Here is a 24,005-nt window from a genome sequence, read left to right on the forward strand (position 1 = left end):
ATGTGCTATACATTTTAATGAATTGTAAACAGCTAGATAATCTAACATTATTACTATAATGTATCACATTTTTATTTTAATTAAAAAAATCCAACATACAAACAAAAACAAAGATAAATAACAATTTAAAACATATTTATAACTTATACCATGAAATTAAAAATGATATATTAATTAAAAGTTCATCATTTACTGAAATCATATGTTGTAAGCTACAAATCTTAAACATGTAAATGCTGTAACATAAGTTGTGTGCTATAAAAACTATTTTTATTAAAATTATAAAACATATAAGTAAACAACATAAAGAATGCTACAAATATGAATATAACAATGAGATATAACAATTATAATTTTGATTAAATCGCTTAACAAAGTGACAATAAAATCCAAACTTTGTGACTTAAATCACCATTTCAATCGAAACATCCATACATCCAGTCCAAACGTTCATAAATAATTTTCCAAAATCCAAAAAAAAAATATAGCAAAGTCTCAAAATTTTAAAAAATAACAATGAAAACAATTAATTGCTTCTGCTACTCAATAAATGGTGATTATAACCATTTATTTTGAAATATTGTTCAACTTATGAGTTAATGTTTAAAATTAAATTGTTTATTAGGTGGATAATTTATTTATAGAAATTGTGTATTTGACATCCTATGCGAACAACCTAATTAAATGACATATGAAAAATATATGTTGGTTTTATGGTATAGTAAGATAAACGCATTAATTTGAAAATCATATGGAATCATACAACCGTTGATCATAAAATATCAAAACACGATCTGGAGAGAAAGATTCGCGACATGTCATGATCGAAATATCCAAGATAGAAATACTATGATGACGTGGGACAAATATCTTAAAAATATCTTGCTGAGTTGCAAAGCTGGTAGTAGTGCCAATTCCACCGCCCCATGAATCTTTTGTTTATTCTTCTCTCTTTGGTCCACTTCTTTAATCAATTAGAGGTTATAATAATATTTAAGTTTTTTTTAACTTTTTATTTAGAAATATTTTACTGGTTAGCGTCGTTAGTTGTATTCATTGAGATGTAAAACATATGTAATCTGGATTAACATGAAAACATGATTGACCAATAAAAGTAAGATCAACATGTTTAGATGAATTAAACGAGTTTGACTCAACTAATTTAAGTTTAGAACAATATATTTTTGGGAGATTAGAGTCTCACTTAAAATTCAACTAATCTGCTCAAGTTAAAAACTATACGGTCTTCCTGTAGATTAGAATCTCACTAGCTTAAAACTCAACTGAACTATTTAAGTTAAGAACAATATGTTTTTATGGAGATTGGAGTCCACTGGAACTCATCAGTAAATGCTAGATTATACTTTTAAATCTAAATTTGTCACTGTTTTGTAATAATTAGATTTTTAAACAAAGGAATAATACAAATCTAATAATGCATCAATAATCATAAAAACGATATATAAATATTATAATAAGCATACCAATAATATAATTATATCAGCATAAAAAATATAATAGTAACAACAATAACAATAATAGTAAAATTAATATTTTGGGTTTAAGATGATGTGAATTATTTTTATTTTTAAAGATATAACAAGGTTTTTAACCCGTGTGTTGTCGCGCTCGGGGGCATGTATTATGTTATGTGATAGCAGAGAAAAACCATAGTCATATGTCCGCTAAATACGGTCTATAGGTGAAAAATTTCGATCCTGAAACCTGAGAAGTGAAGACTAAAAATTATCATATTGATTTTTTTTTATTTATAAACTGAAGCATAAAATGAAGTAAAAACAAACATGTTAACGTTTCGAAGTCGTCGTCTTGGCGTTAATTAACTTTGCACATATCAATTGTTGAAGAGCACCTTATACATATAAAGGCTGTACATTCCTGCAACAATTTATGCAAAATAGTGTTTTTAAATCTGTGTTTACTGTTGATAGAATAACTTGAAACCTTAACATAAGATCTACAAATTGCTTTTTGTAAACCATAAGACCAACACAAACATACACTTAGGTAATAAGTGTCTCCACACCATAAACATGGAGGGTTTTGTTTTCTAATCATATCAGTTATGTGTTAATTTTTTATCTGTTCAGAAAATATTGAATCGAACAAAGCAGAAGAAAGAAGGAAATAAACCCCCAATTTAAAACGCTAGAAATGATAATAAACAACACAATTCCGTCGACATACCACATATGACGAAGGTAGATGTCGGAAGACGAAACACAACTCCCAAGTTAAGACCCAAAAAATTAAAATAAACTGAAGACGATCGCAATTCCGACGGAAACGGAAGCGCGACGCCGTGGACATACGACAGAGGGAGATGCGACCGGTGCCGTCACGAAGACGCTACGACGTTGACGGCGAGACATAGAAAGACGGTCCATCACTGCCATGAGAGAAACGGCGGTGAGAGAGGGAGAGTATAATTAAAAAAAAGGTAAATAACCAATAAGGTGGAGTAACAAAGACACGCGTCAGCATGTAAAAAAATTAACTCAGTATAAAATGAGAGTGGTCAGAAAGTTAGTTTTTGATATATATATATATATATATATATATATAATAGTTTAATAGTAACTCACCTAACAGGTTCGGCATTTGCGTACGATGAATTCATTACCAAGCAAAACATTTATCTTAGTAGGCCCTAACATAAATAATTGTGTACGATTGTTTTTCCATTTTAGTATATACATATATAATTTTAGGCCCTCGAAAAAACATGCACGGTTAGGTGCGACTCCTCCACCCTTGATTGTATGTCACGTTTGAATTTGAAGTAACAAAAAGAAAATCAAACAGTTACATGTTACAGTTTTCTTCTTTAAACTGATTTTATTTTGATCGACTCTGATTATTTAAATGTGTGCTTCTTATTTAACAAGAGAGACCTTTGTTCTTAAACCAATTTTAAATAGTCATAACTAAAATGTATAAACACTTTTTACCTATTTTTTACAACTTACAATTTACCTTTCATTTAATTTGCAAGTTTTAAACGCGAGTGACTTTTACTATTTGACTTGTGTACATTCTAATGCATATGGTGTGACCATTTTATGCAAGTTCCATTATTTTATTCACACCTTGTATATCTTCATAAGCTATATATACAGCACTTCATTGTATGTTATATATTTTCATTTTATTCTCTTAAAATATTACTAAAAAAATAAAACAACACCATGGGTTTGTTTGAATTTTAATAGACTTTGTACTTCATAAATTTATTTAACTAAAACCAAAACTTTACAAGTTTATTTTAACTATTATTATATACTATTTTAGTTCTAACCCGCTTGAATGATTGGTACAACTTTAAAGTATATACAATTTAATATTTGAGATTTCTAAACACTGTGTTATATTCAAATTCATAAAAGAATAGATAGAGGTATGATCCTATTACCTTCATGGTATGTATTCGTTTTGCTAACTTACTTTTCATAAATAACTGCATAAATGGTCTCATTAGTTTACTTCAATTACGGATAAAATATTTTTCTTGAATAACCAACGAACAAAGCACGGCTGCCCGGGTTAACCCAATGGCAAAACGCGATTTCACATGCGTTGTAATCACAGACGACACTGGATAGCTTAAACCTCGTATCTCCTATTTCAAGGAAAAGCCATTGCGATAAAACTCGGTTGGGATGACATATATTAATCACGGAAGACCATGAAGCACAAATTAGAAAGGAATACGTGTCAGGCGGTAATTGGGTGACTATGATTGGGGAATGTTTTTTTATTATTTTATAATATTAATTAATACAGATATTTTGCAGATAGATATTTTGGAAAAGTTGAATAAATAATATCCGTGTGCCATTCTTCTCTTCATTCTTGTTTTTCATTTTATTTTCTTGGATCATAATAATAGCTTATGGGGATTACCAGAGACCACGACACACAGGATCTCACCACCACCAAAAGGCTCAAATATGATTCCTACGGTGATGCCGAAAACGACGACGACAGTGGGTTTTCATTAGCGTTCATCAATCCCAATCCGATGATGCCGACGTCTATTGTAGTTTCCGATGCCATGGAACCAGATTGTCCTGTAATTTACGTCAATAAGGTTTTCGAATCCGTCACCGGTTATCGCGCCGATGAAGTCCTTGGCCGGAACTGGTACCCACCCTTTCTTTCATTCTTATTATTCAGTTACATCATATCATATATATATATATATTTTTACAATATATCATTACTTAACTTTTAAGTCAGGGGCTGTTTGGCATAGCTTTTTTTTTAACCAAGGCTTATTATAGTTATTTTAGCTTTTTTTTTTTTTTACAAAATAAGTTTTTTTAACAAATCTTATAGCTTTTTAAGCGTATGCTTATAAGCTTATACAAGCTAATTTGAATAAGCGTGTTTGAAGATGGTTTTTTAGCTTATTTGTGTAAAGGTCTAGGTTATTCATTTGCCCTCAAATGGCGGTGGATTAATAATTATTGAAACAACTTATTATTATAACAAATTAAAAATCAGTGGATTTAACAACTTATTATCATTTTGTAGAATATAAGTTAATCCAAACACTTAAAAAAGTTTATCAAATAATAGAAAATAAGCTATAATCTACTTTGAAATATAAGAATAAGCTAAAAAATAAAAGCCAGGCCAAACACCCCCTTAGTCATGTGGTTGGTTTGGTTTATATAACATATGTGAAGGAAAATATCTAACCATTTTTATTGGTTTCAGATTTTTATGTTGTTTCAAACTTAAACAAATTAACCTTTTGTTTTCCCATTTATTTTTAAAAAAGGTCGAAACAATTATGTGTGTATATATTATTTTCATCAACCATCATGTACTATCTTAGAAATTGCAATACAAACTAACCAATTTGAAATATAAAATTATAAGACTACTCTCATTGACAATTTTAAATGAGTTTGTAACTTTATTTGAAAATAAAAATAATTGAAAAAACTTTAATTTAAAGCAAACTAGTTTGTGAGAACAACCTAGTTTGCAATATTGTTCTTTGTCCCACTTGTCATGATATGAATGGATGTATTTCTAATTTTCTTTTCTTTTTTCTTTCACAACAATTAGTTTTAACTCTAATCTTATTTTTTTCTAATAACGTCTAATAATTAGGGTTTTTATAAAAATCTAAAAACACAGTCGTGTTCAGCATTTTTTTACTAACACACCAATATAAATTTTAATCAAAACAGAGTTTGCTTAAAATGCATTTTTCAATATAAAATAAATATTAATTTTAATATTTATCTTGTCTGGCATTTGACATCTTTCTATTGGTTCATAAGATTTTTTGAATAAAACTTATTTTTTAAATTAAATATTTATTATTTTTAACATAAATTATTATCTTTTATATTTCTAACTACTTTCAATGAAAAACAATCATAAATTATATTCATTTAATAATAATAGTAAAGGTTGAGTTGCTAATGAGTGTAAAAAGTTTGGATTTGGTTGGGTAAGGGAAAGAAATTAATTTTATAATAAAGTTTGGGTTGGGATGATTTGTAGATGGAGATAGTCTAAAACTATAAAACGGCTAAAACTTGAAAACGGCTAAAAAAAACTTGTCATTTTCTAAAACTGCAATTTGTTTAACAGCTAAACACACCACTTTTATTATATCACCTTGGTTTGATAAAATTTGTTCTTAAAATATTAACCTTAATAACAGCAGAAAATTTGATAAAATTAAATAACCATCAACAGGCTTAAAACTATCCATGTATTAGTACCGATCCCGATAATCCCGCTCCCAAAAAGTTGGTACCAGTACCAAGTATCATTTATTTGCCCATCCCAGTTCTTGATTATAATACTTCATAGGTATTTTAATATTCTTTTTTATTTGATTCACTACCTCATTTCCCATATCTTTAAATAAATTTATAAATAAAAAGCAAATGTAGATGATGTTTTTGATATGGAAACGTTTGTTCTCAGTCGCTTCTTGCAGTACAGAGACCCAAGAACTCAAAGACGACACCCATTGGTGGATCCCGTTTGTGTTTCCGAGATCAGAAGATGCCTTGATGAAGGCATTGATTTTCAGGGCGAGCTTCTCAACTTCAGAAAAGATGGTACGCCACTGGTCAACCGCCTAAGACTCGCATCCATACACGATGATGACGGAGTAGCCACACACATTATCGGCATCCAAGTGTTCACACAAACCAATATCGACCTAAACAGCGTATCATACCCTGTTTTTAAAGAAAGTTGTAAGAACAAACGGGATCAACCAACGGGTAAATATTCACCAAAAAGTGGGCAGATCAAGTATGCTGAGATTCGGGAGGTGTGCCCAATTCTTCAACTTTCTGATGAAGTGATGGCTCAAAACATTTTGTCTCGGTTGACACTTAGAGATGTTGCTTCGATTGGGTCGGTTTGTAGACGAATACGCAAGCTTACGAAAAACGAGCATGTTAGGAAAATGGTGTGTCAAAATGCTTGGGGGAGAGAGGTGACATGTGCATTGGAACATATGACTAAGAAGTTGGGATGGGGTCGGCTGGCGCGTGAACTCACTACGCTTGAAGCGGTTTGTTGGAAGAAAGTTAGAGTCGGTGGTGCAGTGGAGCCGTCGCGCTGTAATTTTAGCGCGTGTGCGGCAGGGAACCGGTTGGTTTTGTTTGGGGGGGAAGGGGTTAACATGCAACCAATGGATGATACATTTGTACTTAATCTAGATGCTGTGAATCCACAATGGAGGCAGGTGAGTGTGAAGTCAGCGCCACCGGGGCGGTGGGGTCACACGCTCTCGTGCCTTAACGGGTCGTGGTTGGTGGTGTTTGGTGGGTGTGGGAAACAAGGATTGTTGAATGATGTGTTTGTTCTTGATTTAGATGCTAAACAACCAACATGGATTGAAGTGTTCGGTGGTGGTCCACCAGTTCCTAGATCTTGGCACAGCTCATGCACCATCGAAGGGTCTAAACTCGTGGTCTCGGGTGGGTGCACCGACGCGGGAGTACTGTTAAACGACACGTTTTTGCTTGATCTCACTATGGAAAAACCAATGTGGAGGGAGATTCCGAGTTCACGGGTCCCACCTTCGCGATTGGGACATTCGCTCTCAGTTTACGGGCAGACCAAGATTCTTATGTTTGGCGGACTTGCTAATAGTGGTCATTTAAGGTTAAGATCAAGCGAGGCATACACGATAGATCTAGTTGACGAGAATCCACAATGGAGGGTTTTGGAATGCAATGCGTTTACAGGGGTCGGGAGCCAAAGCGCGGTGGTCCCACCGCCTCGGCTTGACCATGTAGCAATGAGTATGCCATGTGGGCGCGTTATAATATTTGGCGGTTCGATTGCAGGCCTACACTCGCCTTCTCAAGTGTTCTTACTTGACCCATCGGAGGAGAAACTGTCTTGGAGGATTTTAAACGTGCCCGGTCAAGCACCTAAGTTTGCTTGGGGTCATAGTACTTGTGTGGTCGGGGGTACGCGCGTGCTTGTGTTGGGTGGTCACACGGGTGAAGAGTGGGTTCTTAATGAGTTGCATGAGTTGTGCTTGGCTAGCAGACCATGATCTATATCACCTAGTGGGCGTGTTTTTAGATAATAAACTACGTTGTCTAAATGTTTGCTGAGGTTTGTATATATATTTCACAGAAACAAAACGATATATTTGATCACATTATCTGTAAAATTTTTCACTCACTCTACAAGTAATGAATATGATATAGAGTACAACATAGCAAGAATTTTAAAACTTGTTGAATACCAATCATACCAGGTTTTGACACTCACTTCCATGCGACCGAATCGATATCGTCTCGAGCCGACTTGTACAACTGAAGTCTCTTGGCTAGCATGTCTCTCTTTTCCATTAGTGACGGATCTTCGTCCAACATTTTACCAAGTTGTTCTTTCTGCATAATAACAGGTTATTAATAATTTTTAATCATGGAATTATTAGCTTAAAGAACATAAACATACCTCTTTTCTACCAATTTGTGCATAGAAGAGATTAAGCAATGATCTCCTTGCTTCTCGGACTTGACAATAAACGACAGCCTTCGGTATTGTGTTCTTCAAAGTATCACAAACCATACCAATGTAAGCAGAGACGTTCGACCCTGATCACCATCACTTAAAACTTCTCAGAAAGCAGATCAATTATAATAGTATGATATGGCACTCAAAATGCATGAATCATGATAATTGATATTGATCATAATAGATAAAGTCTAAACATTATTACGTTGGTTTGGGTTACATGTTGTCTTAAACGGGGTCAGATAGCCAAAAGAGAATGGGTTTAACCAGGCTTGTAAATGAATTGAACATTTAGTGAACCGTTCGTGAACTGACAGGATGTTTGCTCATGTTTGTATATTAAATAAATGAATAACATGAACAAAAAATTTATTCATTTAATAATACGAACTAACAAGAGCACATGCCTCGTTCATTCTTTTGTGTTTGTGAATGTTTGTTCATGTGCATTCGTTAGTTTACGTTTGATTAAGTTTGTTCCTTTACGTTCGTTAATATATTCATTCAAATATTTTTAGGCCCATTACAATATGGTCTAGTATTAATAACTTTTAAAGCCCGACATATTATTCATATTTACTTTTAATTAGTTTTAGCTCAGTTATGTTCATTTATCTATACTCAGTTACGTTTATAAGCCGTTTGTTTATAGTGTTAACAAACATAAACAAACACGAACACATTCCTTTTCAAAATGAAAAAAGAAAGCCAAGAGAACATTGTTCGTGTTCATTCGGTTAGTTTACAAGCCTAGGTTTAATAGGTCAAATCATTGAAGGCTGTCCAACCTCAGTGTCATTTTATAAAAAGTTCTTAAGTAAACAAAAAGGTGTTTGCGGGTCGACACTTTTCAGCACGAATCCATTTGACTCGTTACCCAACCCACCCATCTTGCCACCTCTAGCATCAACATTATAAAAGACACAAGAGATAATGTGTTTACCGATCTTTCTGAAATGATAATCATCATAACGATCTGGTGCTGCTGCATTTGGGCCCGACCTGTTTGAATGCTTATCATCTTTATGATTCTTATCAGGCATATCTCTAGGATTCTTATCAGATTCATGAATCTTCCGGAAGAATTCTACTGTTAGATAAGTAGATTCCATTTCCACCAGGCGACTAACCGTCTTTCGGCTTTCATCACGAAACTTTTCCAGTGATTCATTTGCAGCAGCTGCTATGTCAGCCTGGAGTGACGGGAACCGCTTCAACTCCTGCAAGTACTCACAAAATTTTTGAAAATCCTATTTAGTTTTTGTTACAAACAAAACATCCTCAAAATGCAAAAGAATAATCACATCTCATAAGTATTGACCAGGGAAACGAGCCATTCATAAGCTTGAATCAGGCCTAGCTTAAACGAACTTGAGCCTCTATTGGAGCTCATCTAATAAAAACGAACATAGATAAACGAACCGAATGAACACGAACAAAGCATGTTAATGTTTGTTCGTTTAACTATGATTGAACACGAACAATTAAACGAACGGATCTTTCTTGTTCGTCCGTTAACAGTATAAAGTAGGGTTCACGAACGTAAGGGAACGAACATAATTATGCATAGATAAATCCTCATAACTGAGTTAAAACCAGTTAGAAGTAAATGTGAACAACAATGTGTTGGACCTAAAAGATTATTAAAACTAGACTAAGTTGTAATGAGCCTAAAAGTTTAAATGAATATATTAATGAACGAACTTAAACAGGCGTAAACTAAATGAACGTAAACAAACATTCACGAACATAAATGAACGAGGCATGTATTCATGTTCGTTCGTTTGTGTCATGTTTGTTTGTATATTTAATAAGCGAACATAAACTTCTCGCTAAACGGTTACTGAAAGTTGGGTTCATTTACAGGTCTAAACAAGCACGAGCCCAAGCGCCATTTATCGTGCTCGACTAGGCTCACCAACCTAAACGAGCATATTATTTATATAATTCTAATTTAATATATTAAATATATATTTACATAATATTCATAATTAAATATAAAAATATGATAAAAACAACTAAATAATACATATATATTGTTATACATGACAATTACAAATTTAAAATCATAAATGTATGTATATAAAAAACAATAAAAGTGATAGAAAGTGATGCAAGTAACGATTTACTTACCACTGTCTCTGCTATAGATTTCCTCACAAGTTCTTTCAAAATGAAGTGTACCTGCGAGAAAAACATAGTTATATTTTTTTTATTTGTTTATTAATAAAAAAACAGTTTATTTATTATATAATAATATACTTACTGCATCAACAGAAGCTTCAGCTGGGCCCTTGAAATAACCAAGAGATCCATCTATAAGTCTTCTATATCCTTGCTCAGGTGCAACCAAGTGAGGCTGATAACCGTCAGCTTCTGAAACAACTTTTCTGACATTACTGGGTGACAAGTGGCGGTCCAATGGGAGCTTTTTCATTGCTGCTGGTAGTTGATGATCAAACACTCCATATATCCTGTCTCCACCTGGTCGCCTGAAAAAGAAACCCCGTTTATACTGCTAGATTCATGTTTAAATTAATGGAATAAGATGAGGAATTTATATAAAAGTTATTACTTACCCTCCATCAAGGTGCTCTTTGAACACACGATCAAACGCACGACACAATTCCAAGATTGTATAAAGTTGTGCCTGTTGATAATAATAATCAAACAAGAAATTTGAAATAAGTACAAAATTGATTATTATTATAGTGCTTAAGAATAAGTTTACTTAAGACTAATGTCATTGAAAACCAATATACTTTTTATTTTTCATGAAAAATTCTCTTTGTTTGTAAAAATTCACCAAAAAGCCACAAAACTGGTTCTGTACTTGCTAGTTCTTTTATTTGTCAAACTTGATAAGGTGAACATGTTTGTATAAAAAATTTATACCATCTTATTTTGACCAATTTAAGAGTTAACAAGTCATTATTTAAAAAGAAAAGAAATAGAGCAAATACATGAAAAGACAGCATATTTTCTATTTTTTTTCTCACAAAAGTCCCTCAACAGTTATATGCACGCTAAAGTCCCTCTACATGTTAAATTTGAACAAAATTGTGATTTTTTAAAAACACAACTTGGAAACTGTACATTCAAATTGTTTTAGAAAGCAAGTGGGATAAAAACATAACAACCGGATGTGTATCCATTCCAAATTGTTTTAAAAACAAATGCCACAATTTTGTTCAAATATAGATCTTAATGTGCAAAAAAACTGTTGAGGGGCTTTTGTGAGAAAAATAGAAAGTATGTTGGTTTTTGTGATACTTGCCCAAAAATATATTCAAAAGTGTGCATTTAAGACAAATTTAGGGACTTTAACAAAATGAGAGACTTTAATATTACATAATTAGGCTACGATTTATTTTTTTGTGAAGCATAAGAAAGTATATTGGTTGTTTATAACGGAGTTCATTAATCAGTTACCCCTCCATCTGATCCGATTGGCCTGCCGATACGGTCCAACTCAGCATTAATATCATCAATATTCTTATTAATCAAAGCAATTATGCTTGGAATCTTCTGCCTGATAACATTCTCTAAGTGCTGATGTGAAAACAAGACAGAAATCAGAAATTTGTCAAATCATATGATGAAGAAAACTGTAATAAACTAATCAAGCATTTAAGGACAGAACAAGTACCTTGGATAAAAGCTTTGCAAGATATACTGAACCCATTTTAGGTGCCAGGTGTCCATAATCAGTGCTAGATTCAAAATATTCTTGCTCCTTTCTTCTAGCAGCCATCATATCAACATTCTTGTTAATATCGGCTTGTGAACGGTTCACAATCCCGACCCATGGATGTTGAAGTTTGTAAGACCTTCCTTCAAGAACCTGTCATTACATTATAAGAAATTTTAATCTTTATATAATATTATAAACACCTAATAATTCTAGCTTTAAGCAATCAAAGTGAAAAATATGTTAGAAAACTGGTGAGATGATAAAACTCATACATCTAAGCAGTTGGTTCCTCTATCCATGAGATCGAGTTTAGTTACCACTCCAAATGTTCGTTCACCTACAAAATAAGGTATAATGTAAAGAATTTAGTATCTTAATTCAAGAATCATGAAAATCTGTTTTAGCGACCGTAAAATACCCGTAGGATCAACTTCTCTAGCCAGCTTTATAGCATCAGATGTGGCAATATCTTGATTAGCAGGAGAAATTGCTAAAATAATGCAATTTGGCTACAAAAGAAAGATTTTTTATTAGACAAAGTGACGAACCCAGTGGAAAATCTGAAACTAGCCCCGGCACACACACACAATTTATGCTATAAATACATTCAACATAAGTTCTCTTACCTTCTCAACATACGAACGGACCATGTTTTCAATATCTTCAACAATTGACTCTGGTTGTCCCTCTGAAAAAGCCCGAATATGTTGTTATAGTTTAACCCTTAAGGCTGGACAAATTAAGTAACACCTTTTTAATAGTAAAATCTCACCTACAGCAACTTTTGTTAACCCGGGAAGATCTATAAGAGTCAGGTTCACAACTGTAAAACAAATATCATGCAGTTAATGTTGATGTATCCCAAACAAATCATGCACCAAGATTATGAAGATGCCGTATGCCAAATAGAAACAAAAGGGAAGGAAACAATGGAATTTGACCGCACATATCAAAAGTCAAACATTGGAGTAAACCATGAAAGAACTTCAAAAAATTTTGGATTAACGAATGCATGGTTCAAAAAGAGGCTGACTTTACAGTTGCAATTATTTACACACTAAATCATAAATAAAATTCAAATTGATGAAAATGTATATAAAGCTATATATGATTGTGAACTAGTAACCACTGAAAGTAAGAGTACCATTTGGAGAATATATGCTAAGATGAATTGGACGGTTAGAAATTGCCTTTGATCTCCCAGTAACACGCTCTGTCTCATCTTCAATCTCCTTACGCACAGCAGCTGCTCTAGGAGAAACAAAAAATTAGTGATCTAACATATAATTTGGTATAATCATTCATCGCGACACATATATTGGAGCTAAGCATTTACATAAATGTAGAATAATGATTTTCATGGAGAAACAAATGATACTTTATTGTAATAACTATTTAGACAGATATTACATCTTTAGGCACTCTACTTTCACCTAAAATCATGATAAAATAAAATAAATGAATACGTAAGATCAGCATATCATCCAATGATAAAAACAATCAAACAGTATATTGCAGGAATATGGGCATAAGAGTAATTCTTTCTTATGCATCTTTTATAATTGAACCCAATGTATCTTTTATGGATATTTCATTATGTGACTTTAGAGTTTTCCACATTGCTCCAATTGGAGGAATTACCGTGTCATACAAAAATGGGAATCAGGATTTTTTTTTGTTAATTGTTTATTCCCTGTATAGTTTTGCCTGTACTCGAATAGCTAACAAGTAATTTGAAAAGTGGCACTTCTTAAGTGTATTGATAACATGTGAAGCCTTTCTATAATTTGAGAGATCAAGATGAAGCCATACACTTCAATAGGACTAGGCAAATTATTGCATATGCAGTTCATATATGAAAGGAAATGAGCGTAGAAGATCTTGATCTAAACTAACATGCAGTGAGACAGCCGATCCTACTAGGTGTCCATTGTTTCAACATAATTTGAGCTTTCAAATCCAAAATTTTCATCATTTATGAGTTGAGACAGGTCAGGAGAGAAAATAAATCAGTAATCTTTCTAACTGTAATTTGCAAAAGGCAAAGCAGGATCCAATCAAGCTTATACCGGACATAATCAGGAATGTCTTTAATTGTAAGTTGTAACTGATAATTTTGGATTTGGTGATCAAATTGCTGCACACTGCCTATCTTTTCTGTGCAGTTTCTTTATAATTGTAATGCTATTACAAGATGACTAATACAAGTGCTCATGCTAGGTGTACCATTAATAATCGATCTATAATCACAATAATAGAGTATATTTGCATATCTTTCTATCTAAATAACATACCAAAGTCAGTGAACTTCTTCCTTGGAGCATGAAGAAACTCTGCATACTCAGTTCCTCTTTCGATCTTATGCAGCTGCAACACCAACGGCCTCCTTGTAACAATACCTTACATAATAACCAACATATACAATTATGGTTTATGAACTCTAATGAGTGCACTAACAATCAGTATACAGAATCAATGAATCATGAGATTTACCAGATCCACGAGGCAGGAAGTCTCTACCGACAACGCTTTCCAAGACAGATGACTTCCCGGAGCTCTGATCCAATTCATTACAGAATAATAATAATATCAAATTAAATAGGTCAAACTGAGTAAACAATTAGAATTAGAATAATAATAATAATAATAATAATAATAATAATAATAATAATAATATACCTGACCGCCGACAACGGCGACGGTAGGAAGAGCTTCCCAAAGCGACATGCCTTCGCCTCCGTGATCTCCTAAGACAGTGCAGGCCATTTGTATCCGGTTCACAAGTCCGATCAAGCTCTCCATTGTCGCCATTGATGACAATGTAGGTTGAATTTGAAAGAAATTGAGTGATTGAACAAGTGATGTGTGATTTAGGGCTTGGATTGAGATGCAGATTTGGAGGAGAATAGAAGAAAGTGAGATTTGATTTGAATGAAAAAACGGTTGTTAAAAGGTAATAAGATCTAGCCAACACGTCTGTATCAATACCGACGTTTTAACGCCGTTAGGATTTAAACATGAACTATGTAAACAGTTGAAAATGTAGTTCGGTTTGTAACGAGACAACCTGTCCGTAAATAGTTTCTATATTTACAAAAGATAGTGTTTATATTTACAGAGTGCGGTTGTTAGTAGAAACAATATTTTCATAAGAAACGTGAGAAACGATCTAGTATGTCCATTTAAGTAATCAACGGTTTAAAGAGGGTAGTTACGTATTATTAATTAGAAAGAAGTTTTTAATCACAAAGAAAGGTAAATTAGACTTTTTTCTGGAAGAGCAGCCATTAATTGTTAGTCATCAATTGACGAAAATCAAGGGCACCTTTTTTTTTAATTTCAAAATTTAAACATGGATTTTATTCAATAAAATATGTGTAAATTAAGTAACTTCAATTTCATACAATCACATTTTTGATACTGACGTGCATATGTTTGGGAAAAAGAGCATAGTTATCTTTTTATATAAAATTAATGAAATCCATGTGTCTTTTTGGGTTTGGATCGTGCCACTTATGTTGATTAAAATAACGTTGTGTAGATAAATTGTTAAAGTATATTGTTGTGTTGTTATACAAACTGGGAGTGTTGTTGTGGTGTTATATAAGAAATATTTATGTGTTGTTATATTTACTAGTGATGTTATATGATGCTTATGACTAATGTTTTATAAGAAACATTGGTTGTTATATGATTGTGTTGTTATATAAACTTGTGTTGTTATTTTAGAAATATTATTGTGTTATGTGATTGTGTTGTTATAAAACTAGTGCTGCTACATAAGAAATATTATTGTGTTGTTAAATCTTGTTATAAATGAAATAGTGTTGTTGTATAATAAATATTAGTGTGTTGCTATATGGTGTAATCGATCAATTGCATGCTCAAATATAGGACTTGCCATGATGGAGAATTTAACAAAGTACCATAATGCCCTTTGACATTTATTTATTGATTTTTATTTGTAATTTTTCAATTGGTTCTTATCATTCTCACAAAGAAAATGGTTTCTATTTGATCATTCCTCTATATTGAGTTACATACACACATAGTTAACGTATAATATTCTTGGAGTGGCGTCGTTAGCAAACGCACCGGGTTTATTAGTGGGTTGATAAAGAAGAGAGTTGTTAATGTTGTTAATCTAACACGTATTCTCTCAAAACTTGGTGAGAGCTACTCTTCGTTCAATCATGTATGGTATTGCCACTCGTACACATGATGGAGGCAGTGCTGCTCTTTGACAAAGGATTGCCCAAAACGAATGAGGACATTATTGTTGAAAGAATAAAATTAATATGTTACTTTCTAACTTCAATTCAATGTTATTTTTGAGGTATGTGTTAAACGAGATGGACATGGATACTAGAACTTAATGGGCTGAAGTGCCTGCTATGTTAAACGTTTTCTCTAGGTTTTATATAATATAAGTATAGGCAGATAATGAAGAGATATAAGGCTGGTACTTGCTCTCTCTCTAAAGTTGTTACGGGTTGTTAGATTGATCTGGGGTTTGGTATCGTTTGTCTTGTTCGAGTATCGTGGCTCGTTAGATCTTCTGTATTTTGTATTTAGATCATCATATTGATGATTTGTTTGTTAAAGACTAAGTATTGTGTTCTTCAATTGGTATTGTCGATTTAATCAATGTTGTTCAACTATTCTTTGATTATCATTTTTTACATGGTATCAAAGCGTAAAGAGCTTTGATTCTTGGGATTCCACTGTTTATCAATACTAATTGCAAGGATTTAGGGTTTTCAATTCGGAATCCTAATTTTTGGGACATTTACTGTATTCGGTGATTTCGCGTGTATCTGGATGTTGACGCAATTTTTTTTGTCAAGATTTATAACCCTAAGTGAAGGTTGTAGATCTTAACTCTTGGAAGGAACACCCTAACTTGGGCGCCCCTCGGTCAGTTCTTTCCATTTTCTTGTTATATTCTGTTACACGATTTAACTGGGTAGGCATATTTGATTAGTTAGGTGTTCTAGCAAGTGGTTAACAGGAGGTGACATTCCTTGTTCTTTGTGTTGTATTCTTTACGTGTTGCACATTAGTTGATCTTTATGCTTTTCTTGTTTGTAAGTTGTAGTATGGGTGATGCTTCTAGTTCGAGTACTTCGATTAGCAAACTTGAGGCTAGTAATCCTTTATATTTGCATGCTAGTGATTCTAGTAGCCTTACTGTTGTAAGTATCAAATTAACTGGATCTGAAAATTATACTGTGTGGTTAAATGCAGTGAGTCTTGCACTTCAAGTAGAAATAAATAAAATTGGTTTTATTGATGGCTCTTGCATTAGATCCACAGATGATGAGATACTTGCAAAACAGTGGGATTGGTGTAATTCTGTTGTGCTTACTTGGATTTTAAATTCTGTTTCTGAAGAGTTGTATCTAGGTCAAGTTTATTCTAAATTTGCTTAAGTTTGGAATGAACTAAAAGAGACATATGATAAAGTTGATGGGTCAATTGTATTTAATATGTATCAAAAGGGACAATCTCAAAATATGGGATTTGTTTCTATATCTAATCAGATGTTTGATAATAAAAAGAATACCTCTAGATTTCAAAATTAAAGTGTTAAGTGTTCCCGTTGTAATAAAATGGGACACACTGATGATAAGTGCTTTGAGATAATTGGTTATCCTAGTTGGATGAAGCCTAGGAATGGGCAAGGAAAAAAGATAAGTGGTAATAGTAATAATTCTGTGTGTTGGTAATACAAGGAAAAAAGATAAGTGGTAATAGTAATAATTCTGTGTGTTGGTAATACTACTACTACTACTACTACTACTACTACTACTACTACTACTACTACTACTACTACTATTAATGGTAATAATAGTAATCTCTCTGTTAATGGTCTTTCTTCTGAACAATTTTAAGGTTGTTAAGCCTGTTAGATGAGAAAGTCGGGGACAACCATCAAAGTTGTAACGTGTCAGGTAATATGAGTCCTTGGATTCCCTTTATGAGTTTTTATAAACCTCAGTTTTGCTTTGCTAGTTCTAGTAATATTAATAACATGACAGGGTGGGTGGTTGACTCATGAGCAAATCAGCATATGGTTATGTCTGATAAAGTGTTAATAAATCAAATAGATGTTTCTGATCTGAATATAAGAGTTAACCATCCTAATGGCACTAGTGCGTTGGTAACTAAAATTGGAAATATTGAACTAAGTGATACAGTTACGTTATGTGATGTCTTTGTTGTTCCTGATTACAATGTGAATCTTATGTCTATTCATAAGCTTGCTAAAGATAGCAAGTTGACTATTTCCTTTGATGAATTTAAATGTTACACACAGGACTTCTTAAAAAAGAGCGTCCTGGTGACTGGTAGTCAAGGAGATGGTTTGTACATTTGTGGTGGGTCTACGGTAACTAATAAGGTGTGTTGCACTAGTTATAGGGCTGTTAATTTGTGGCATGCAAGATTGGGTCACCCATCAAATGTTGTTTTAGATGTGTTAAAAGATCATTTAAGTCTTAAAAATATTGACTCACATGTTCCTTATGAAGTTTGTCATAATGCAAAGCAACATAGGGAACCTTTTCCCTTAAGTGATCATCAATCAAAAGTATTAGGAGAATTACTACATCTTGATGTATGGGGCCCGTATAGGGTTCCAAGCAGAGAGGGGTATAGATATTTTCTCACCATTGTAGATGATTATATTAGGGCTGTTTGGGTTTATCTTATGAGGCATAAAAATGAAGTTTTTGATAACATTAAAAACCTTGTAATAATGATTAAAACCCAGTTTAATAAAGTTGTAAAGATCTTAAGAAGTGATAATGGGTATGAGTTTGTAAATAACCAAATGAACTTATATTGTCTTGAAAAAGGGATTGTTCATCAAACAACTTGTGTCTATACTCCTCAACAAAATGGGATTGTTGAAAGGAAGCATAGGCACTTATTAAATGTAGCTAGATCTTTACTTTTTCAAGGAGGGATTCCTCTCAGGTTCTGGTTTGATTGTGTGCTAGCTGCTGCTTACTTGATTAATAGGACTCCATCCTCGGTGTTAAATGGTAGGTATCCATATGAGTTGGTGTTAGGGATGGCAATGAAACCCAAACCCGATGAGAAAACCCGAAACCCGACATAAATGGGACCGGTAATACCTGACCCATTAGGGTTTAGGATGGGTTTGGGATTAATTTTGAAATTTTTCGCGGGTTTGGGATTTCTAATATATCCGACCCGACCTGATTACCTGTTTATATACCCCATGTACCCAATATAGCTTATTCTATTATATATATACTATATTCCAAAAATATTATTTGTTGAAACATGTTTATGTCATTTATTTGAGATATTTTACCTTTATGGTAACCATATTTGTAATCGAATAGTTATATTTTGTCAAAACCTAGTAGAAACCCGATAGGTTTTCAGTCGGGTAAACCGGACAGGTATTTTATCAAAACTTGATAAGAAACCCGAAACCCGATAGATAATTAGTCGATTAAAACCTGACGGGTTTGGGACGATAGACTTTTATAACCTAGTTGGTGTATGGTTTTAAACCTATCTTGAGTCATCTAAGAATGTTTGGTTGCCTTTGTTTCAGTACTATTTTAAATAACTCTAACAAGTTTTGAAGTCATGCTAAAAAGTGTGTTTTTATTGGATATTCTAATAAAAAAAAGGGATACAAATTATGGAGTTTAGATAAAAAAACAAATAATTTTTTCTAGAGATGTGAAATTTTATGAATCTATTTTTCCATTTGTTAATAATCATGTTTTGAAGGATGTTGACACAATTAATTTTGAGGTCAACAACTTAATTTTTTTTATCTGTATGATCAATCTAAAACTAAACATACTAATGACCAAGACATTCCCAAGATGAGATAATTGCTGATCATAATAGATATGAAACTTCTACCCATCAGTCTCAGAAGTCTAGAAATGGTTCTAGTGCTACTATGGGCAGGGCAGATGTTGATCAGCAGCCTAGTAGTTCAGGATCAGGTTCCAGCGGGGTTGGGGATGTAGGCAGAGGTAGTGTTGTGTCTAATAATAATAATAATAATAATAATAATAATAATAATGCTTCTGAGGGAGTAGAAGTCGAAATAGAACATAATACACCAACTATATTAAGGTGATCTACTAGGAATGTTAGTTTTCCTAAAAGTTTAAAAGATTTTGTTGTAGAAGGTAAGGTCAAGTACGGCCTTGAAAAGGTTGTTAATTATTCAAATTTATCATTGTCAAATATGTGTTTCACTTCTGTTTTAGATAAAAGTTGTGAGCTAAAAACAAATTCAGAAGTTGTAACTGATCCTAATTGGGTTGCAGCTATGAACAGGGGCGGATCTACAGCTTTGGTAGGGTGGGCCGATGCCCACAGTCCGGCTGCTGGAATGTCGTGATTGTAGGTATGTGTTAATATATTATGACTCAATAATCAGTCCGTGCCCACCATCCGCTGCTAGTATGTGCCCACTGTTGGTTACCGTCATTAACAGAGGCGGAACCACAGGAGGATCAAGGGGGTCATCTGATCCTCCGACGACCGGAGCTCTGTATTACTAAAGGTATGATAGAGTAGCTGGAGTGAAAAGAAAGAAGAAAAACATCTTAACCCTAAAGTTTTAGTTTTCCGGCGATGGTGGTTTAAGTGTTGGAAAGTTTTGCCACTGTTAAATGAAGAAGAACGAAAACCGTACTTCACATTTTAACTTTAGCAAAATTGAAATTGAAATAAAACAAAGTCAATAAAAAAACCTAAATATTATTTGTTTAGTAAATAGTAAAATTGGTAATGGTGAAAATGGGGTGTAGAAAAGTGAGTAATATTGTAATTTGATGGAAAGTAGTTTTTAGTTTTTCTTATGTTCGTTATATATTATTAAACTTGCTTTAATCTAAACCTATTTATTTATTTTATATTTTGGTTCATTGGCTTTCTATTTATCATCCTATTATTTATAGATTAAAAAAGAAACTTATACAGTATATATATATATATATATATATATATATATATATATATATATATATATATATATATATATATAAAAGAAAATAAGTTTGACCCTCCGATACAAAAACCCTAGTTCCGTCACTGGTCATCAGTGGCAGAACCACAAAAGGGTCCGGTGACCCTCCAGTCGGCCAAACCATCATAACAGGAGTATTGATATCTGGAGGTTGTTTTTATAGTTTCGACCCTCATTTTGGTAACTGTAGTAGTTAAAATAAAGAAAGAAACATTAAGAAATGTTCATCGAGGTTATTTCTAGCCAACGACGGGTAGTCAAGAATACTGTAAAAGAAACTTGGAGAAGAAGATGATGGGATTGTTTATGTAATTACTGTTTCACCAGTCTGATGGTTTGCAATTAAAGCCTAACTATACCTATAAATTTAATCACTATATTTTTTATTTAACTTTTAAGTTTTTTTTTATCTTTTACGTAACAATGAACATTCAGATCAAAGTTTTTAGTTATATATTTATATTTTACTTAGTTGATTTTTCAAATTAAACAGTTTTAGTTTACTAAACTAACAGTTTTATTTACTTATTTATTATTTATATAATTTAAGGTTTATTGTGTATTAGTTTTATTTTTCATTGAAAAAGTAACATTGTTAAGTTGTTATTGTGTTTATAGTTATGCTGGTTGGCTTAAAAGGGTAATTATAAGACTGTGTGTAGTGCCCCCCCCCCCCCCCGGTTCCATTTCCTTCATAGTTTTGAATCCCACCGCTGTGTAAAAGATTGATTTACCATCTCATGTGCCCTGAAAGTTTATTCTTCTCTGGGCCTTCAAAATGGTTGGTCGGCCTTGTTATCTTTGACGGACCCATTTTCTCCCGATCCACTTTGTGCCCCCCGTAGCAAAAATTTCTGGATCCACCTCTGGCTATGAATAATGAAATTGAGGCTTTGAATAGAAATAATACATAGGAGTTGGTTGAATTACCACCTAATAGGAAAACTATTGGATGTAAATGAATTTTTAAAATTATATATAAGTCAAATGGTGAAGTAGAAAGGTTTAAGGCTAGACTTGTAGCTAAAGGGTTTAATAAAAAAAAAGGGGTTGACTTCTTTGAAACTTTTTCATCTGTTGTTAAGATGATAGCAGTTAGATGTGTGTTATCTATTGCTGTTAAAAATGATTGGTCAATTTTTCAACTTGACATTAACAATGCTTTCTTGTATGGTGATTTATATGAGGATGTTTACATGTCATTACCCGAATGGTATTTCTATAAAGGGGAAACTAAAGTGTGTAAATGAAAGAAGTCATTATATGGCATAAAACAAGCCCCTAGGATGTGAAATGAAAAATTGGTAAATGTATTATTTGAATTAGGATTTGTACAAAGTCAATGTAATCATTCCATGTTTGTAAAAACAAATGATTCTGTGTTTATTGTTTTACTTGTTTATGTAGATGATATTGTGATAACCGGTAGTTGTAATGAAGAAATAGTTAAAGTAAAAGAATTTTTCTAAACCAAGTTTTTGATAAAAGATCTTGGTGATCTTAAGTATTTTCTTGAAATTGAAGTTCTTACAACTGATAAGGGGATTTGTTTGTCACAAATAAAGTATTATCTAGATCTACTTGCTGAGTATGGCATGACAGGATGCAAACCAATTAGTAGTCCTCTAGAAAAACACTTTATGATAACTCATGTGTGTGAAAACAATAATATTGTTTTGTCTAATATAACTGGTTATCAAAAGCTTGTGGGAAAACTGATTTATTTGTCTCATACCAGACATGATATTGCATACTCTGTATACTATCTAAGTCAATATATGCATAAGCCAACTAATTCACATTTACAAATTGCTTTAAGAGTTTTGAGGTATTTGAAAGGTGCACCTGGAAAAGGAGTTTTGTTTACTAAAAGTGAGTCTCTTGATTTAAGAGCCTATTCATATTCTGATATGGGCTAAATGTTTGGAGACAAGGAAATCCGTTACGGGATATTGGGATATTGTATGTAAGGCCCCCAAGCCCGGGTGCCCTACTTTCACGCTGGTTAAATTTACTCATTCACATAATTCGGAAAATCAGAGTTAATTAAAACAATTACGGAATATAAAGTCAATCATTCTTCAAAACATAAGTACTTTGTCTTAAACGGAAATAACATAAGTCTTAAGCATTAAACATAAATAACAAGTGACTCTTCTTTTCTTTGATGCCATGTCTTCTTTTATTTGCCACATGTCTCCCTCAAGCAACTCGTCTCATCCTACTCACCTGCATGCATACTAAAAGTCAGCTACGCTGAGTGACTTCTTGATAATCAATTAACATACATACATTCATAGTCATACTTATACGTGTCCGAAGATACGTATTTCATACATTACTTACTATTACTTATTCATACATACATTACGTACATGCATACGCACTTACATACTTCCTTTCATACTCTTCCTATGGTATATCGTGTACTATCCTGCTTCTTCTATCTCATATATTTTTAGGGTTTGGTCCCTCTATCAGATACTATTAGGATCTGGTCCTTACTATCTCATATATTATTAGGGTCTGGTCCTTCCTGCCTCAATCTCATATATTATTAGGGTCTGGTCCTTCCTGCCTCAATCTCAAATATTATTAGGGTATGGTCCCTTTGTCTCGCATAACTATACAATCATACATGTCCCGTCAACTATCCATGCATTCATTTCATACTTTCATTATCATACGTGCATACTTTACCTATCTTATGTATATATATAATATATATATACACACACACACACATATTCATCCATATAATCATCATATAATAATATCATTCAATGCACAATCATACACGCATCTTATACTTATCACTTAGGATAAGTGTTTTAACTATCACATAGGAGTATGCACACAGCCCCGAAAAACGTCACAGAGAAAAGGGCTAGAACTCACCTGTAGACAATTTCTCTCCGAATTAATAGTAACGCATTTCTTCAACTGAGCCTGACTAGCTGTTAATAAAGGACACATATTAATTCTCTATATTTGTTTGCTATTTATTTTCTTAATTTAACGAGGTTAACTTTTAACTTAACTGAACCGACATGTAACCTTCTTAAACCGATCTTGTTTATTTAATATACTTTACCTAATTTATTGTTAGTGTATATTTACATTATATTCAATTCATTATTATTAATTCATGTTCTTAACGCATTTACAAGTTAACGTTTCCTTAAGCGAGTTCGGGTCGTGTCGGGTCTATACTTAGCTCCATTAATAATTTCA

General features: G+C 32.9%; 2 protein-coding genes across 2 annotated transcripts; one reads left to right on the plus strand and one right to left on the minus strand.

Moving 5' to 3' along the window:
- The first annotated feature begins 3,913 nt into the window (after positions 1–3,913).
- On the plus strand, positions 3,914–7,607 carry LOC143636113 (adagio protein 3-like). Its single transcript, XM_077103787.1, has 2 exons — positions 3,914–4,164; positions 5,977–7,607. Exons 1-2 carry the CDS (start codon positions 3,914–3,916, stop codon positions 7,571–7,573), a joined length of 1,848 nt encoding a protein of 615 aa, XP_076959902.1. The 3' UTR covers positions 7,574–7,607.
- Positions 7,608–7,646: 39 nt separating this feature from the next.
- Positions 7,647–14,567, minus strand: LOC143636112 (phragmoplastin DRP1C). The gene is made up of 16 exons (XM_077103786.1): positions 14,417–14,567; positions 14,231–14,294; positions 14,032–14,136; positions 12,882–12,983; positions 12,510–12,560; positions 12,364–12,425; positions 12,156–12,246; positions 12,010–12,074; positions 11,693–11,887; positions 11,476–11,595; positions 10,623–10,693; positions 10,310–10,535; positions 10,177–10,227; positions 8,987–9,263; positions 7,984–8,123; positions 7,647–7,916 (listed from the first exon to the last, which is right to left on the minus strand). Exons 1-16 carry the CDS (start codon positions 14,546–14,548, stop codon positions 7,791–7,793), a joined length of 1,878 nt encoding a protein of 625 aa, XP_076959901.1. The 5' UTR covers positions 14,549–14,567; the 3' UTR covers positions 7,647–7,790.
- Positions 14,568–24,005: the final 9,438 nt, after the last annotated feature.

This window comes from Bidens hawaiensis, unplaced genomic scaffold, assembly GCF_021521415.1.
Source record: "Bidens hawaiensis isolate Kalapana, Puna unplaced genomic scaffold, B.hawaiensis_p1.1 tig00007783_1, whole genome shotgun sequence".
Classification (NCBI taxonomy): Eukaryota; Viridiplantae; Streptophyta; class Magnoliopsida; order Asterales; family Asteraceae; genus Bidens; species Bidens hawaiensis.